General features: G+C 46.1%; 1 protein-coding gene across 1 annotated transcript; it reads right to left on the bottom strand.

Annotated features, from left to right (window-relative positions):
* Positions 1-15,129: 15,129 nt before the first annotated feature.
* sox4 (SRY-box 4) lies at positions 15,130-16,332 on the bottom strand. The gene is given in 2 exon segments (NM_001164881.1): positions 15,130-15,338; positions 15,540-16,332. Coding segments are annotated over 2 exon segments (1,002 nt in total).
* Between the last annotated feature and the right edge of the window lie 4,047 nt (positions 16,333-20,379).

Here is a 20,379-nt window from a genome sequence, read left to right as displayed (position 1 = left end):
TGTTGATTGGTTGGTTGATTGGTAGATGTATTGAAGAAATATGGGCTTTTCATCTTTAAATCTACCTTTCTGCCCTTCCTGTTGTAATTCCAACAACAAAAGAAGGACAGACAGGTGGGACCATTGACAGTATAGGAGAACTGAACTGAGTGAGTGTGATGTCACCCGTGAAAAATGACTTTCTTCCAATTTCAACCAATTTAATTTGATCCAGTCTCCCTTTTTCGTGATATGGACGCTGCCATGTTGGAACAAGAAATCGTCAGTAAGCAGTGGTTGGTCCAAGTTGGTCTGGGTCGACATTTCTATGGTAAGTATGTCAGGTTCGCAGAGATACCAAAGGTTCAGAAATGAAAATGCCAGGCAAAAGTATAGTTTAAAAATTTTTATACAGCGAAAAATGTTGTATTAATACAGTTGTCCAGTCTTGATCTTTAAAAAATAGTTAAAACCCAACCCGAGTAAAATGGTTAAAAATACGGATGGGACAACAGACTAAAATAAATAAAAGAATCGGTCAGAATAAAAACAAAAATACAACTGGGTCAACAGTCAACAAAATAATAAAATCCACCAGGATAAAACAGTTTTAAAAAACGGTAAGGCTGGATCAGCAGTCCAAATAAATAAATTAAAAAGAGCTTTCAATCCCAACTAAGTCTTAAGAGGGAAGAATCTGGTAGGAGCAGAGCTCAGTGTAGACAGGTCCAGCGCAGCTCCTCTAGTTGCAGCCTTTGGCCCTGCGACGTTCACTGAGGATGTAAAGAGACGTCCTTACTCTCAGCACTACAACAATGTCTGGACACACTCTCTCTCCAGAGTTAAAAGTGCCACGTTCCTTTACTTAGCTGAGAAATCGCGTTGAATAGTTCCTCCCACACAGCGCGTCACGTCCAGGGCTCGTCTTCTTCTCTACCGATCCCGTCAAAGTCCTCACTTGCCTCGGATGTTTGAATTCCTCCAGTGAGCGCGCCTCCGTGTAGCTCTGCTGGGTCTCCGTGCAGTTCCTTCTCTCAGGCTCTTCCTCGTCGGAGCTTTGCCGTCCTTCCTTGTCGGAGCTTTGCCGTCCTCCTGCTCTCGCCTGCCCTCTGGCTTTTAAGAGAGGGCATGACGCCCACAGCCAATCGTATGGGGTTGGGGAGGGGTTTCCCAATTAGTCCTTTTTTTGTCCCTGTAAGTCCTTCCACCCGGTAATAATTGACCAAATCACAGCAAACCAAAACATCACCGCACACAGAAAAACAAAACAAAGAAACAAACAAAGCATGCACCAAATTTGGGAAAAAAAGGTAAACCCTCCGACATTTTCCCCCCCAACTTTAACATTGGTCGTCTCGGCCAATTACTCACTGTACCTTACAGGAGGCATGCCAATATTGGGGCGCTGGGAACGGCGTACTAGAGCCCCCTCACAAACTGCTGAATTTTCTGGAGGGTCAGGTGGTCTAGCCTGCTGGGGCATTTCAGCCTGGTGTCCATCCTTGTCTTCGGGTGCTCTTTGGCTAAGCACCAGCCTGGGAAGCCACAAGGTAGGAGGTGGCAGATTGTCCGGTTGCATCACTGGCCTCTCTGACTCCTGAAGCCCTGGATTTTCCTGCACCATGTCAACAGGGCACAAACGCAGATTGTTACGGTGAATTGTGCGTGTGGGAGCTTCCTTACCCTCTGGGCGAACAAGGTATACTGGGTGATCTTCTCTTAGTTGGTTCACCACAACGAATGGCTCTGGGGTCCACCTTGGCGCTAGCTTCCCCCTGGCCCTCCTGCGGAAGTTACGGATCAAGACACGCTCTCCTGGGAGCAAGGGTCGCAATCTTGCTTTTCGATTGTAGCGAGTCTGATCCTGTTCTCTCCTTTGTTCAGACTGTTGCTTGGCAGCCTGATATGCCTGGTTAAGGGCATGATGATGCTGCTTCACCCACCCTTCCAAGGTGCTTTTCTCAACGGTAGGGTGGAGGCCAGTTGTCCAATCCACTGGTAACCTAGCGTGCTTTCCAAAAACAATGAAATGTGGAGTCATCCCCGTAGTGCTATGGACTGTATTGTTGTATGCTTGAACCAAAGCAGGCAGTTTGCTGTGCCACTCTGGTTGCTGCCTCTCACCCAGGGAGCTTAAGAGTCTTAGGAGCGTCTGGTTGAACCTCTCACAAGCTCCGTTACCTTGTGGGTGGTATGCTGTAGTACGGCTCTTTTCACATCCATAGAGTTGGCATAATTGGCTCATTAGTAAAGATTCAAAGGCGGCACCACGGTCTGTTAAAATGCGTTCTGGGCAACCAAATGTATGGATCAGGTGATCATATAAGGCCCGCACTGTAGTGTCTGCGGCCTGGTCCTTGGTGGGCACTGCAATAGCATACTTTGAGAACAGGTCTGTGATTACCAGGATGTATTGGTACCTGTCACTTGGACGGCCTAGGGAGAGGTAGTCCACACCAACGACCTCAAAGGGGTATGATGTGCAGATAGGGTGGAGGGGTGCCCTCCCAGATGGTCCAGCTTTATTGATGATGCATTGTGTACAGGAATCCGTCCAGACCCCGATATCCTGTGACATCCCTGGCCAGTAACAGCGCTGTCGAATGGCCATATAGGTCCTCTCGCTGCTTGGATGACCCATGTCCTCATGATACGTCCTCCAGATGTCCCTCGTTTCCTGTTTGGGGATGAGTACCTGGAAGATGGCAAGTCCAGAACCTGGCTCTTTCCATTCCCTCCCCAGGACACCATCCCTTAGGAAAATCTTGTCCCATTCCTTTATCAGTCCCTTTTGATACAGAGAGGAATCCTCACACACCTCAGGTCTGCAGAGTCTCCGTTTCTTCTGTTCATGGAGCTGTGACAGATCTTTGTCCTTGGCCTGTCGCTCCTGCCATGACTCATCTGCGTCTGCTCGCACCACCCATGCTGAGGAATCTGACTTCTGTTCTGGGAGCCTGGAAAGTGCATCAGCATTTTTATTTTGTACACCAGGACGATATTTAATTGTGTACCTGAAATTTGCAAGCTGAGCCACCCAGCGTTGTTCCGCAGCTCCCAACCGGGCCGTCTCCAGGTGCACAAGTGGATTGTTATCTGTGAAGATGGTAAATTCAGAGCCATACAAGTAGTCCTTAAATTTTTCCGTTACTGCCCACTTTAATGCCAGCAGCTCTAGCTTGAACGAGCTATAGTTCTGGTCATTGCGTTCTGTGGGATGAAGGCTTCTGCTTGCATATGCAATGACTCTCTCCTTCCCGTCTTGAACCTGAGCCAGCACTGCTCCCAAGCCCTCAAAGCTTGCGTCCGTGTACAACCTGAAAGGCTGGGAGAAATCAGCATAAGCCAAAACAGGAGCGTTCAGCAAGGCCTGCTTCAGTTTGTCAAAAGCTTGCTGGCACTGCTCAGTCCAAGTCACTGGAGTGGGTTTCTTTCCGGAGGTGTTGTGGGTGAGCATATTTAGAGGTGTTGCTATTTTTGAAAAGTGAGGAATGAACCTTCTATAATAGCCAGCGAAACCCAAAAAGGATCTCACTTGCCTCACAGTCTGGGGTACAGGCCATTCTCTCACTGCCATCGTCTTAGAGGGGTCAGTGGATACTCCCCCTTCACTGATGACGTGCCCCAAGTAAGTCACCCTGCGCTGGAACAAATTACATTTTTTGGGTTGCAGCTTTAAGCCATGCTGATCCAGCCTTTCAAACACCTCTTCCAGGTGTTTGACATGGCTACTAAAATCAGGGGAGAAAACCACAACGTCATCCAGATAAATCAAGAGGGAGTCATTGACTAGATTACCCAAACACCGCTGCATTAGCCGCTGGAAGGTGGCTGGAGCATTGCACAGGCCGAACGGCATCCGCTCAAACTCATATAGGCCAAACGGTGTGGTAAACGCCGTTTTTTCTCTGTCGACAGGATCCATCTCCACCTGCCAGTATCCGCTGGCCAGGTCCAATGTGGAGTACCATTTAGCTGCCTTCAGTCCTGTCAGGGACTCCTCAATGCGGGGTAGGGGATAGGCGTCTTTATGGGTGAGTGCGTTCAATCTCCTGTAGTCGACACAAAATCTCCAGCTTCCATCCTTCTTCTTCACCAGTACAATTGGTGCCGCCCATGGACTAGAGCTTTCCCTCACCACTCCGCTTCCCAACATATTTTTTAAGAGCGCCTGTAGCTCTTGGTATAAGCTAGGGGGTACGGGGCGGTACCGCTCACGACTAGGGGGTGCAGAGCCAGTGGGTATTTGATGTCTCACAGCTCCCGTTCTGCCAAAATCCTCATCATGACGAGAGAAAACTCTCCTCCATTTATGCAGGAGACTGGTCATTTCTGTCTGTTGGTCTGGAGTGAGGCCATCTCCCTGTAAGGCAGATACAGGATGTTCAGCATCTTCCTCCCCATCCACGACCCCCACACGTCTTACCTCCACCTCCACCACATCTGGGGCCACAGAGTTGAGCACCAGTTCCTGTTCACCCTGTATATCTGACGTCTCTACCTCTGTCACTTGGGCCAGAGGCTGGCGCTGGGGTATCTCAACAGGGTAAGGGTTGGGATTGCAAACTTTACAGGGTACATGCCCACCAACCACTGAAGCCAAAGTTCGTCCTATGCGCCATTCCGTGTCACTGTCTGGAAAAGGCTCTACAACCACAGTACAGGGCGAGGTCATTGGGCTGTCTGTTACCTGTATCCACAGGATCATCTCGGATAGCGATGGAATGATGACAGGGGACTGTCGGGGCAATTTCGCAACCCCTTCATATGATGGAACTGGAGCTTCTGTGGTGACTCGATGGCATTCTGCGAAGGCTCTGGACCAAGCCTCCCCTTCCACAGAAGTCAAGGTGGTTTTGAATGCCCGCAGTCCTGGGTGGCTCCCCTGGGTGAGAATAGACCAAACGGGTTTAATAATGTTCATGCCTAGGATGCCTTTGTCTGGGCCAAGGCATTCGTCATCCACGACAATGATGCCTTTTCCAGTGACCTCAATACTCCCCACAACACAATCCACAATAGTGTAACCTCTGTAGGGAATTTTCAGTCCGTTAGCAGCCCGTAGGGTCAGCCAAGGCAGAGAATCTGTGCTTGTCACCCCAGTACCTTTCAGATGTTTATCAAATAAGCTCTGACTAAGCATGGTGACTTGTGACCCTGTATCCAGTATAAAGGGAATAGGCTGGTGGTTTATTTTGAGCCAAACATTAGGGCATTCCCCGATCAGGGCGGATTTATGCTTAAGTGGCCCAGTAGCCTCTGATTTTAAGACAGCCTGTGATGTGGGCTCCTGGTCCAGAGTCACCGCCCCTACTGCTTGGCCCGCAGCTGTAGGGGGAGTTAAAAACCCTGAGGCTTTGATGAACGCTGGGTGCAACGCCGCTGCACATGCCCGGCCACTCCACAATTTCGGCATATGGGCCTCCCCTCTGCATCCCACTGATAGGAAGTGGTGGGGTTGCGGCTTCGTGGTCTGGCCCAGGTGGATGATGAGGTCGGAGCGGGCTGCTGATGGTGAGAAAACTGATTCCTTATTTCTACTATTAGGTCAGCTGAAAGCTCTTTCAGTTGTTCTTTTATTCCTGTTTTTATCTCACCCAACAGTTCCTCCTTCAGTTCGGCCTTTAACTGTTTCTTGAGATGCTCTGCATCGACAGCTTCCTGTTTCTGAGGGGTATAGGTAACTCGATTAGAATGCGCAGCCTCCTCATCCTCCTGTAGCTCTCGTGCTAAGGCCTGGGCTTCTTTACATGCAGCTTTAAACGTCATAACATTACGTCGTCTCATCTGTCGACTCAGTTCTTGCTTTATGGAACCGGTTTTCAACCCTACCATAAGCTGGTCCAGTAGCAGGTCATCTTCCCCTTCAGTCCCTTCTCTGTCACCTTCTTGCCATCTGTAAAAGAGTTCCCGGAGACGTAAGATAAAAGCATCAACTGTTTCATCCGCTTTTTGTTTACAGTTAAAAAACTTGGTACGAAGCTGTGCTTTAGTGGCAGGCTGAGCATATAGGGATTGCAATGCATCAAGGACTTTTCTTCCAGTGTCTTTTTCCTCTTTGCTGAGGAGATTAAGTTCTCGCTTGGCGCTGCCCTCCAGGGCCCCCAAGACAAAGTCCGCCTGTTGCTGTGAACCAAGACCTTGTGCTCTCAACATGGCCTCCACCTGACACCTCCACTGTTCAAATTTGGTTGTATCCCCATCAAATTTCGGTATGAAAGCTGCCCCCATAAACCATGGCATAACAAACTGTGCAGTCATCGCCGAACTCGTACCTCGCTGACTGGCATCCATCTCTAAACGATTTGGTATCCTGCCGACAACGCCAAAAAGAAATGTCAGGTTCGCAGAGATACCAAAGGTTCAGAAATGAAAATGCCAGGCAAAAGTATAGTTTAAAAATTTTTATACAGCGAAAAATGTTGTATTAATACAGTTGTCCAGTCTTGATCTTTAAAAAATAGTTAAAACCCAACCCGAGTAAAATGGTTAAAAATACGGATGGGACAACAGACTAAAATAAATAAAAGAATCGGTCAGAATAAAAACAAAAATACAACTGGGTCAACAGTCAACAAAATAATAAAATCCACCAGGATAAAACAGTTTTAAAAAACGGTAAGGCTGGATCAGCAGTCCAAATAAATAAATTAAAAAGAGCTTTCAATCCCAACTAAGTCTTAAGAGGGAAGAATCTGGTAGGAGCAGAGCTCAGTGTAGACAGGTCCAGCGCAGCTCCTCTAGTTGCAGCCTTTGGCCCTGCGACGTTCACTGAGGATGTAAAGAGACGTCCTTACTCTCAGCACTACAACAATGTCTGGACACACTCTCTCTCCAGAGTTAAAAGTGCCACGTTCCTTTACTTAGCTGAGAAATCGCGTTGAATAGTTCCTCCCACACAGCGCGTCACGTCCAGGGCTCGTCTTCTTCTCTACCGATCCCGTCAAAGTCCTCACTTGCCTCGGATGTTTGAATTCCTCCAGTGAGCGCGCCTCCGTGTAGCTCTGCTGGGTCTCCGTGCAGTTCCTTCTCTCAGGCTCTTCCTCGTCGGAGCTTTGCCGTCCTTCCTTGTCGGAGCTTTGCCGTCCTCCTGCTCTCGCCTGCCCTCTGGCTTTTAAGAGAGGGCATGACGCCCACAGCCAATCGTATGGGGTTGGGGAGGGGTTTCCCAATTAGTCCTTTTTTTGTCCCTGTAAGTCCTTCCACCCGGTAATAATTGACCAAATCACAGCAAACCAAAACATCACCGCACACAGAAAAACAAAACAAAGAAACAAACAAAGCATGCACCAAATTTGGGAAAAAAAGGTAAACCCTCCGACAAGTACTCTTGCCAATCAGGAGTGAGCTTGTTGGAAGGCCACACCCCTACCACTTAAAAGCAGACTCGGGAGAATCTATCAAACGTTTTGAGTGTTTTGAATTGAGGCATTGGTTAATTATGACTTAAATAATTTTCACAACACAACATGTGGCGGGGTCCCGCCGAGAAAGGATGCAGAGGAGCCAAGGTGAGGAGGATCTGTTTTTGTTAAAGACCCGGTGAGCACCACGCAGGGCCATGCAGCACACTCTGTCATTACTCCTCTTCTCTCTAACCTGTGATGCTCCTTTTAAATGAGGAGCCCCTCCCATGGGGCGTGGCTCTTAATCCTCACCCAGGTGGCACCACAGGTAATAATTTTAAACATAAAATACATAAATGCACAAACAATAAAACACGGTGTGGCCCCCCCTCGTCATCTGACGGTGCCACACCGTCACACCATCCCCCTCCTCTGAGGGATTGACGATGTGCGGCAATCCCCTCAGCAGTCCGCCGCCGTGCATTCCCCACGCCGATCCGCCAGAAACACGTCCTTGCGTCGCGTCGGTGGGATGCATAGGCTGCAGCGGCTCCACGACGGCGACCCCTCCGATCCGCTCCTCGGTGCCCGCTCTGGTCGTTCCCAGCCCCGGCAAAGGCCCTTCCATCGGCCACACGCCCCCGCTGGTCTCCTTCCAGATGGCACCCTAGCCGATCGGAGCCGCCGACAGCAGGTTACAGGCGAGTTGTAACGCCACTCCCGGAGCACTCCACTGACGGCCCGGTAGACGTCGGTCCGCCCCCTGTCCAGCTCCGCGCAGGCCTCCAACGCCCGCATCCGCGGCAGTGGAACCGGCGGCGTGCCCGTCCCGCCTTCGGCCGTCTCTGTGCTCCGGCGGTCCGCCCCTGCTGTCCGCGTGGTCCGCCGCTCGCCATGGGCGCCGAGTTGGACGCCGTAGTGTTTCTTTCCGGGCCCCTGGCCAGGCCTGACGCTCCGACGAGGCGACCCGGATCCACCCCCTCTTCCTCAGAGGATGGACTGCTTGGAGAAGAGTTAGGGCTGCTGGGGAATCGTCGTCCCCACCACGCTGCTGCGTCCTCACCTTTTTGTGGCCCCTCTGCGATCCCACTTCTGACACCATATGTGGCGGGGTCCCGCCGAGAAAGGATGCAGAGGAGCCAAGGTGAGGAGGATCTGTTTTTATTAAAGACCCGGTGAGCACCACGCAGGGCCATGCAGCACACTCTGTCATTACTCCTCTTCTCTCTAACCTGTGATGCTCCTTTTAAATGAGGAGCCCCTCCCATGGGGCGTGGCTCTTAATCCTCACCCAGGTGGCACCACAGGTAATAATTTTAAACATAAAATAAATAAATGCACAAACAATAAAACACGGTGTGGCCCCCCCTCGTCATCTGACGGTGCCACACCGTCACACAACAATATATTAAAAAATTTTGAATTATCAAGAAAATGTTCTAAAACAGGAAGTATTGCAAGAATGGGTATTCTGACATAAATAATGACTAAGTTTTAGCTGTGTTTTTTTTTTCTGCAGAAGTCTATGGGCTTTTGGCTTCTTGGAACCAGCGGGTACTTCCTATTTGAACGCGAGGGGGGAGAGGCCACTCAGTCCAGTTCTCATGTAACCCTTGTGCTATCCTAGGCACTTTAACATTGGGAGTTGGGTCATCTAGATCAGTGTTTTTCAACCTTTTTTGAGCCACGGCACACTTTAACCTTGACAAAAATCCCGCGGCACACCAGCATCCCAAAAAAAAAAAAAAAGCAGAAACTCATAGTCTGTTTTGATCTACAGCCCCCCCCCCCCGGCAATCTGACGTGCATTTTTGTGATAATTGTGGCAGAAAAAGCAGGAAGTTGCAGATGTTTTTTTTCTAAAAGATGTAATAAAAGTTAAGTTACATACAAACTGTATGTTCGTTGTGGTTTCAATCCGTGTAACAAGGACGACTCATTGTACGCTGAGGCGCTGTCCCTTTAAGCCAATGCATCATGGGAGATGTAGTGTGAACACGGCGAGAAAACGGCAGAAAGACTTGCGTCTCTGAGCTTCATGGTTTTGTTCACTTGTTCCACGGTCTGATACCGGATTCTGTGGAAAGCTACACCGCTAAAGACGAGCTTTAGCTGGTGTTTTTGTGGGAAATGAGTGAGTTATGAGCTAAATTGGAACAAGGAAGTGAAGACTTTTAACACTTCTGATTGGTCAGACTGATGACATGTGATTAAGCCTTCAAGAATGATTGGTGGAGTCGTGGAGACAGTAAAAGCTGCGGGACTTTTCCTTACACAGTTATAGCTGCAGGTAAATCGCGGTGCCGTCATTCTTATCAAAATGTCTTTAATAGAATCAATTAAACACAAAGAAAAAAGTATTTTATGATCTTTTATATTCCTAACTGCTCAGTGTTTTATCAGGACCTGTTTGGATGAACAAAAAGCTGATTTCCTTGAGATGGTTAATGTTTTTAGATCAGTTAATGAGGGCAATTTTCCACGGCACACTAGTGTGCCGCGGCACACTGGTTGAAAAACACTGATCTAGACCCACTAGACTGTGCGCTGAACCTTCTTTCTTCAATGATTTGTGATCTTCACTGGTGTCCATGGATTACATGAAATCTTTCCACCTTTATCCACCTTTGTCATAGTAGGGAGAACACGTCAAAGTAAGGGGGGGGTCATCTAAGATAGCACAAGGGATACGGTCAATGGATCCGAGTCATTCAGATCTGGGGTCTTGTGTTTTAAATCCTGTGAGGTTTTTGTGTAAGTGAGCCAGTGGGTTTATAACTGAAACCTCCAGCAGCTTCATGCCAGACAGTCACAAATAAAAAATGAAAAACAGGATTCTCGTATAATTTTAACAAACTTGAATTGGAATTAAATGAAACCAGAATGATGGGGCCCACCCACAGAACCGACTCATACTGGTTTAACCCTTGTGCTATCCTAGGCAGGTTAACACTTGGAGTGGGGTCATCTAGACCCCACAGGACAGTGCACTGAACCTTTTTTCTTCAATGATTTGTGATCTTCACTTGTGTCCATGGATTACATGAAACCCTCTTCACCTTTATCCGCCTTTGTCATGGTAGGGAGAACACGTCAATATAAGGATCGGGTCATCTGGACCCCATAGGATAGCACAAGGGTTAAGGGTGTACATAATGACAGTCAGGCGAAGAAATGGATTCCTGCCTCTCTATTCCCACCTCCAACAGCTTATTCCTTCCCCTCCTCCTCCTCCTGCTGTGGTTTCAGGCCAAGGCCTCCTACAGTTCGACTGTTCTGCTCCACTCCTTAGCTGCTGGCTGCCCGTCCCCCCACCGAGGAGCCAGCTGAGCGGCACTCGAAGCTGCACAGCGAGCAGGACTCCCGGCGCCTGAAGGAGCTCCCCATGAACACAGAAGTGCTGAAACGGTTCGGGGTTGAAAGATAATACCACAAATTGCAGATTATATCCCGGTGCATGAGGCATGCAGCATGTATCCTTTGGATGTTCAATAATAGATTAGGATCAATGGGTCTCGTACAGCTAACCACAGACAGAATTTAGACTGTAATAAAGGACTTCTCCTTATTTGATTGTGGAAAACAAGGGGCGGGAGACTTAAAATGCTGCTTTTGAACCAGCACATCACAAAACACACACTAATAGAACATAAAGGAGTCGTTTTTTAAACATAGCTGTCCCATGTTAAAGCCCAACAACATCAGTTTCAATGCAGTTTGCAGCGCAATGCACTTTATCTTTTCTCATGCATGACTGATCCAAATCTAGATAAAGACTCACCACCTCAATGAAATCTTACATTATAAGTAGGGGTGTAGCGATTCATTTACATAACAATTCAATTCATATCCTAATTTGTGGCAGACGCTACAACTCTTAATGGATTTTGGTTCATTTGGATCATTCACTGACCTAAAAATAGATCTTTAGCCAAAACTTTAACCACTTTGACTCAGAGATAAATACCAGGATACTGAACAGAGCAGGTGAAGTTTATCAGAATCCTTGTATTTTTTGGCAAGATATTCAAGTGTAAATCAAATATGTGTACAAACAAACAAATAAACAAGAATTAAAGGTAAATCCATTCACAGTTTAGTTTCCTAAAGTTCAGCCTACTGTTGTTTTTTTTACATCAAAATGGAAAATGATTAGAACATGGTACCACAGTGTATGATCGTGTCTTTAGAAATACATGTGTGTTATTCCGCTGTTATGGTCGTTTTTAACGTCATAGTAAAATAAACCTACTGTGCATCAGTCCAAATGTTGTTTTTTTTCCAAGATCGATACAATCAATTTATTTCATTTAAATACAATTTTATAATTGTGTAGATCAGTTGGATTATCAACTTCCCTCTGATTGATTGGTCTAGTTGGATCGTAGGAATATCAATTGATTCATCGATGGTTACACCCCTAATTATCAGCATATTTTGCTGAATGAAAGGGGGAGTAGATGTTTTCAATGCAGCCCGTCTGCACAGACCAAGAGTCCATACCTTTAGAATGAAATGGATTGTGTAAAGGCTTTTTAGTTTTTATTTCATTTTTTTAAGTTGCACGGCCCTTTAAAGCAGCTGTTTTCTCCTTTCACAGACATCCACATGTCATGCACACACACACACACACGCATACATACACATGCAGTAAACAGACACATACAGCAGGCAGACAGACAGACAGACAGAAAGACAGACAGACATGCTTGTCAGCTACGCTGGAGGGCCCTTGGCTGACTGCTGCTTCAACAGCCCTTCCCCCCACCAAGGGTCTGTCTGGGAGAGGGGGAAGGGAAGCGTGGCTGTCTGGCTGTGAGCACACACCTCAACTAGCAAGAAAACAATGTGGAGAATAGAAGATGTAGGGAATTTAGACTGAATCGATAAGAATTCGGCTCATTTATACACATTAGGAGTTCATTAGTTATGGAATCTCTCTGAATAAAATTCAAAATTTGTGTTTTTTTTATTAATAACTTGTACCTACATTTAGGTATTAGTTATTCAATAAATATCATTAGCTATAATTCTATGATGCTTTGAAATCAACAAACTCTTGTTTACAAGTGACACTAACCTACTTTCTGTTATCAACCCTGTATAATATTGTTTTCCAGCTATGCATAATGGAATGTATTATTATTTTTTTTACCCCTTAAGCCACAAATTCATCGTCCACAGCTCTTTAAGCAGATAAGTGCAGTTATTTATGCGGCCCCTTTCTGATGTCAACAAAACAACCCACAGTTGATATAACCAACCAATGATGTTGCTTTGCAGCTCCCAAGCAAATCTGTGCCATGCGGTGACATCATCATCAAAACGTCCCATTTATGAAGAATTTTTCACATGAACAACAACAACAAAAACTGATACAGACTTTCAGTTCCAGCTGATATTTATTTCCTTCTTTGAAAAAAGTTCTGTACACAAGTTTGCTATCAACAATCTGACAGGCAGTGAATGGACACAACTTAGCTGGCATGAGACAAAACCCCCTCATTTCTCTGTTATGTCAAAAAAAAATGAGAAAAAAACGGGTGGTTCCTTTGTTTATGGCATGATTTAGAGACAATAAATGATAATTCTACACCGCATATTGCACAAGATGGATGAAAAATAAAGTTAATATATTTAAAAATGCTTTTATATATATATTTATATAAAAAAAACAGTCTGAACTGACCACCTTCAATGTAAATAAGGATGTGGAAAAGATAGCAGTTCTAGACAGTGCCTGTCTTTGATAGCAACGACATACATAAACACACAATCTTTTTGCTTTATGGTACAGTCAAATATACAAAGATCAAGTTCACGTTTAAATGTTTTTTCCTCATCCCCCCTCCCCCAGTTTTTTTTTTTCTGAAAAAACACAACAGCTAATAACCTCAATCTGAAATACAAATGCTAGTCACCATGCCATAAAGATACTAAAACATTTATTAGCTAATAGTTTAGCCGACAAGTAAAAAAAAGGTTATATATTCAAATACAATGAGAAACGCAGTACATGTAGATGTTGCGGAACTCAAGTCAGAAATTTGAATATGCTTGATGTTGTCGCTCTTGTTTGTTTGAAAATATTGACAGTCTCTTCGATCCAGTGGTTGACTGGCAAAATGTGACATCACTCGGTGAAAACATCCAAGTCAAATTTTTAAAGCTACAATCTCCTCTTTTTGTTTTATTTTTTTGTCACAGGCAAAAAAAAAGAAGAAAAATGTAAAAAGTGAAATGCAAAGTCGCTGCTGGTTGAGATAGTGACGCTGTTAACCCCACATGGGGTCACAAGAACAGCTGGTGGGAAAAGAAAAAAACAAAACAAAAAACAAAAACGTGTTCCTGTGTCTTTAAGCAACCTGCAGTCTGGCACTGTAAACGCCGAAGGGGCTCAAAAAGGAGGCTGGTTCAAGGACTGGTGCTGCTTTCAAGTGCTGTTGGAAAAAATGCTATTGGGGGGAAGATTCTCATGAGGTGTGTGATTTCTTTTTAGTCAATTTTATAAGTTGTATGTTTTACTAGCTCCTCTGTTCAGTCAACACGTTTTCTCCCAAAGAGTAGGCACAATGTCTGTCCCGCCAAGATAGCAACTAAACGAATTTACCAACGCACTTGAAGGCAGCATGAAAACCAGCCCGCCGGGGTATTAAAAACTAGGAAATCCAATACAGCTGTATTTGTAGGCTACACACACCGATTGTTGACTTCCTCTTTTTTTTTTCCATATATATTTGTACAAAAATACACTGAGAAAATAATCAAAATGTTTCCTCTCTTTGAAGCGTCCAAAAAAGTGTGTACATTTAAATATAAAAAGGGGAAATAAAAAGTTGTGTTGTTTTTTTTTAACTCTAGCCCTTCGCCTGAGAGAAAGAAAAAAAAGAGTGACAAACAAACTGTGTAAGAAAAAGACAACACAGGACTCGAATCATGTGCAGGCCAACATGAAGTTAAAAAGATGTTTCCAACAGTATATAAATACAACATCCCGTATAAAATGGCATCTTGATCCATGTACAAAACAAAGAAGTCGGTGTTTCTCTAGAACTATTATCTGGAGAGAAGAAAAACAAAACGTTTTGGTCCTGAATCGTAGAGAAAACGTGTATAAAGTTTAGCACAGAGTCGAAGTTGAATCCTGAAAAATTTTACGACAGCTGGTGATCATTTTCAACGTGCTTTTTTTTTCAAAATAAAAGAACCAAAAAAAGCGAGCGCCACCTATCCATATAAATAATCCTAATACTAGTTTTCCAAACTGTTCCAACAGTCTCACAGAAAATCTCAGCACAAGATAGGAACATAGTAGGCTATCATGCTTGTTTTTTTTCCTTTTCTTTTGCATTTTGATTAAAATAGTAAAAGAAAACCCACCTCAGTTTCATTTATTTTCAATGCCTCTTTGACACAATGATTTAAAAAAAAATGTCGCACGGCAGTCCTGTTCTGTACCTTCAACTTGGCGGTTGGTGGAGGGCAAAAAAGAAAAGAAAAAAAGTTGTGAAATGTCCCTTTTTCGATCAGCAACAACATTGATTAAGTGAACGGCGGACCGCAGCGTGCAAATCAATCACAGTTTAAGTTCAAAACAGTCCAGGACTGAATGCGGGGAAGCTCAGCATCTTCCTCTCCATGATTTTTGACTCAGTCCACGCATCCCAAGAAAAGTCCAAGCAGGAGGAGGAGGGGAGCAAAGTCGTCGCTTTCCAGGGATTTTGCAGCTCTGGCTTGTGAGCGCGAAGAGGCGCGCGGACTTTCGTCACGGTTTACGGCAGTGAAGCTGCCCGCGTGCGTGGAGTCAGTACGTGAACACCAGGTTGGAGATGGTGGACTCCAGCCAATCCCCGGAAATCATCTCACTGACTTCGGGCGTGCAGTAGTCGGGGAACTCGAAGTGGGACCCCCCAGAGATGGACTCGCAGTTCAAGTCCCAGTCTCTGTCCAGCACGGAGGAGCCGAAGCTCCCCAGCGACATGCTGTCGTAACTCGGGCTCGGGTTGACGTCCTGTAGGTCGTCCTCGAACTCCTCATCCTCAGACGACGAGGAGGAAGAGGAAGAGTGCGAAGAGATGGAGGAGTGCGAGCCGGAGGGGGTGGGTGAGGAGGCCCGCCGGCTGGTGTACGTGTGCCCCCCGCTGCTGCTGCTGCTGCTACCCGGGGAGGCGGCGCTCTCCTCCCGGCTCGCCGCGTCCTCGTAGAGGCTGGTGGAGTCGCTGGAGTCGGCGGAGGTGCTGAGCGTCGGGCTGGCCGGCACCGTGACGGCCGAGCCCGGGCTGATGCTCAGGCTGGCCGCGCCGCTGCCGAACACGTAGACCCGCTTCTTCTTCCCGTCCGGGATCTGCTTGGCGGCGGAGGACTTGGACTTGAAGAGCGGGCTGTGGTCCGCCGGCTGCTCCGAGGAGAACGGGGATGCTTTGGTGCTGCTCCCGAACAGTGATTTGTGGGGCTTGCTGCTGCTGCTGCTGCTGCTGGGTGATTTGGAACCGCTCTTCCTCGAGGATGAGGAGGTCTTAGTGCTGGTGTTGCTACTGGTAACTTTGTCCCCCCTGTCGCCGCTGCTGCCGGGCTTTGAGGCGCCGGATTTGACTTTCTTCCTGGGCCGGTACTTGTAGTCGGGATAGTCCGCCATGTGCTTCAGGCGGAGCCGCTCCGCCTCTCTGATGAAGGGGATCTTGTCGCTGTCTCGCAGCAGCTTCCACCGCTTCCCCAGCCGCTTGGAGATCTCGGCGTTGTGCATATCCGGGGACTGCTCCATGATCTTCCTCCTCTCGATCTGCGACCACACCATGAAGGCGTTCATGGGTCTCTTGATGTGGCCGCTGGGGGTTTTGCACCACGCCGGGTTGTCTCCCAGCTTGTCGCCGGCGGTGGAGGAGCCCGGGGAGAGCGGCGAGGCGGCCGGGTCCAGGTCCATGCACGCCCCGGAGTCGGAGCCCGAGTCCCCGGTGAAGAAGGAGAGCGCCTCGGAGGTGCTCTCCGTGTGGCTCATTTTCTGCACCATGCTGCCCGGCAGCGCACACCGAGTCAGAGCTGTAAACAGTAACTTACTCCTGAGTTGCACCAGAAACTTGGCAGCACTTAGGTCCAAAGTTGCCTAAAAAGGCAGCAGGCATTAAAAAAAAGTTTAACTTCCAGTTGTGGAGTTTAAAAGCTCATTTCAGACCGGGAGCGGACTCTACACGGATGTAGAGCAGTGAAGCGTGCCGGTTTCATGCACAAGACTGTGTACTTTTTCTCTGCATCTGCTCCGAATGGGGGGAAGGAGGTTAGAAAAAAATAGAAGCCACTTCTACTACCCGCCTCCCTTCTGCAAAGCCAAACTGTCGCGTTTCAAGCAGTCTTTTCAGCGGCGGCCCTCCTCTCTCGCATTTATCTCCTCCTCATACAACAGCGATAAAAATCCACCAATCAGACGCTGTCACTACCCTGCCTTTGCGCCAAACCGCGCCCCTCCTCGTCGCGCATTGGTGGAAAATGAAACGCAATAATAATCAGCGTGTGCAATGAGGAGCCTCGTGTCTGACCTCATTCCAAAATATAAGAAACTGATTTTTTTTTAAAGAGACACGGGATAATGTTGTGAACCCCCCCTCAATTTTTTTTTACTAAAACAGTCCATGTGTCTTCCATTAACATATAGGTTCAGTATATAGGAAGTCAATTATACTTTTTCTTTGCCATGTGGCTACTTAAATACTTAACCGGAAGTAGAATAAAGCAGTGTTTTCCCCTCAACATAGTGAGGATGTTGTGAATGGCGCGTGCTCACATTATCAATGCATTTCAGAATAAAATGCGCAAATCAAGTTTATGTATTATAATATGTGTTCCAAACATTAAAAAAAAATTTTTTTTACATATGATTTTTTTTTTCCATGTCTGCTTACAGTGAAGGAGCGACACAACGCAACACTTACAAGGAACGTCTTTTGGACAAATTTGAGCGTGGGGATGGTGCGCGCGAGGACTTTACGCCAATTTATTTACACCCCCCCTCCTCCTCCTCCTCCTTCTCCACCTCCTCCTCTGAGGCGGGGCTGGGCGGTCTTTTGTCACATCATCCACCGCGAAGCAACGCGCCACAGCGCACCAGACAAACGGCAAGAGGAGCGCACGCGGAGGGAAGGCGGGTGACAGGCGCTTGGCGCGCGCGCCACATCCTCATCCACACTAAAAAACGCTGGCATTCAACCCCCGTGGATCCCTCACTGATAGTTGCGCACAGAAATAAACATTAGATTAACAATTAAACGTCTCCAAATGACTCTCACCTGCAAACTGCACCCGCATGCAGCAACAGTGACCTCATTTCCTCTTTTTGTTCCAAAGCACATTCAGATTTTATGATGCAAAAAGTTCAATTGAGCAAAAATATAGACAAAAAAATCAATCTAAAATATGTAGCTCAGCAGAAAGGCCATAAAAAAAGTGAGTGATAACAGCAGACAGTCAGTGTAAATAAACAATAATGCAGGGTTTAGAGAGCCGCTAGATGGCGTCGCAGAGCCAGAGAGGACGCAGCCTGGCTGGTGACTGAGAAGTTACGGAGGGTAAAAGAGAACAGGCCAAAAGATTAAGAAGAGTTAGTTGGGGTGCATTACATAATGTCTGTGCTGGACAAGAAGGCAGCAGGGGGATGCTTGGCCCGGGCGTGTGCGCTAAACGGAACTCTAATGAGGTAAAAGAAAGGTGTGAAATGCAACTTTGAATGATCTCTGCTACAGGGAGCATGCACATTAAGGAGTGCCATCAGTAGAGGCATGAACTGAAAAATAAATAAATAAAATAGAAGCAGTGTGCGTGCAAAGAGACCACAAGAGACAGTCCGATGTGACATGAGTCAGAGGTGACTTGGACCGCAGCAGGAAAATAATAAAGGAGTTAGGAAATAAGCTCCTCAACCTACTGGATGCACTTCCTCGATAAAATTACATGTGATATGGCCTCGCATCTGCTGTGCATCCAAGTAAAGCTATAGGTAATTGGGCTTTAATTTGTGACCCTTCAATGAAGCAGAACTGCTGTGGTAATCAGAGCATTAGCTCATAAGAATGATCGCATTGGCCTGCACTGCCTTTTTAATGCAGGCGAACAGCACTCCACTAAATCTAGCTGAAATTGGTGGACAATGATTCAGGAATGGGATTTTGTTTGGAATTGGAGCATAACAAATAGGACATTTGGACTGTGATATGGTTAGTTAAAGACCCACTGATCCTTATTTGATCCATTTAGAAGTTTTGCCAGCAGACTTTTGATCATGATTATGCTATTTTAAGTCAAAACAAAAAAAACATGTCAATTTCTAGGACATAGTTTCTGCAGATTGGCAGTAGTTCATTAATAATTGGCCTCTGAGTTGTGGGCAGGACTGTTGGCACAGAACAACCCCGCCCCCACTTCCCCTCCAAGTTTGCGAGAGCTCTCTGTTTACATCCTCTCCCACTATCTTACAGCCCCTCACATCCCCAAACCTAATGTTACCAGTGCAACAAAAAACAACATTTGAGTTATCCAGCTGTGTATCTTTGAGCCACATGCCAGCTCAGACCAGGAAAACATAGACTTACATGGATCTAGTCGTCAAGAGCAGAGCATGGAGTTTTTGGTTCACCCAATGTATGTTCAAACTAACAAATAGGATCTTTTTCAAACTTCATTTTTTCTGTCTTCTCTTGACTTTTAAAAATTTGAATAAAGAAATACTGAGAAATGCAATTTAGAGATTACATTTCTTAAGACATGTCATGAGAAAAAAAGACCACAAAACCCAATTTCTCCCAAAAACACAGACACGTTCAGTTTGTTGGAGAGGTTTTCTATTCTGTTCTATTCTATTCTAACTGACAGACAAATAAGACCTTTCACCTAGTTTTAGTAACTTGGGTGTCTTTCTCTATTTTACAGCCCTCCCTCCCTCTTCTAGTCCCTCTCACTCTCTCCATGTACACATTGGACCACTATACATACACACACACACATACACACACACACACACATGACCTGAAAGGATAAGTAGTGCATTCAAACTTTCTTCTTGCTTTTCTCTATCTCACTATTTTACTGCCATTGTTCCTGTGAGGTGCAGCTGCCACGCGAGTTGGAGTGGGTCGCGTGCCAACCCTAATCTCAACAGGTGTTCTTTTTGTGACCCCCCCCCCTTCCCCTCCTCCCCTCCCCTTCTTGCCGCCACAACCCATGCCCCTCCCACCAAACCCAAACTTTCTTTGTCTGTCCTCATTCTTTCTCCGTGTCTCACACGTTTTTGTCTGGAATCCTTCCCTTTATACTGTACTTGTTTTTTTTTTTCTAAATTGAAAGGTATAAAAGTAATCGTTGAAGACCCACTCGGATGAAAATGGTGTTTTTAACACGTCTATGTGGCAATTTTCTGGTAATGGAGGACATGTGTAAAAGAAAGTTACACTTAAAACTGCTTTTCTGAGTATGTCTTTATTCAAATTGGAGCAGATGGAAAAAATGCAGTTGGAAAAGAGTTTGTAGGTGTGACGTAGAAGCTACAACAGCTAGCCACAAGTTCCCCGCTATGCTCGGATCTGATGCATCCACTTGCAGACGACGTTTTCGTTGTGAGCTGGTATCTGGCTTTAAATTGGACTGCTGGACAGCTCCAATATTGTGATGGGTGAGGGCGCTGTAAGCTAGCGGGATAGCATGAAAACAGATGTTTGACGGGAAGTGGGGGTGGGCTTACTTCGTGCCAACGATCCCACCCACAACTCAAAGGTGAATTTCTAAAACGAACGCCTGCTGATCTGCATGAAACTATATACCAGAAAATGACACAGTTTTATTATGGCCCGCAGCAGTCATAGACTGCAAGGACCATAATTATTTTTATTATTATTTTGGCTAAAAACAATATAATCCTAATTACTGGGAACAATTTTAAAACAAATCAAAAGATCATCGGAATCCGACTTAAAAAAAACTGATATTATTGGATTTGATTTGATTTGAAATGGTTTATTTCAAGCAATCAAGGCAAGAATATTACACAAAAACAATACAATCAGCATTCATGCAA

The sequence above is a fragment of the Oryzias latipes genome, chromosome 16 (assembly GCF_002234675.1).
Source record: "Oryzias latipes chromosome 16, ASM223467v1".
Taxonomy (NCBI): domain Eukaryota; kingdom Metazoa; phylum Chordata; class Actinopteri; order Beloniformes; family Adrianichthyidae; genus Oryzias; species Oryzias latipes.
This window is presented reverse-complemented; position numbering and strand designations above follow the sequence as displayed.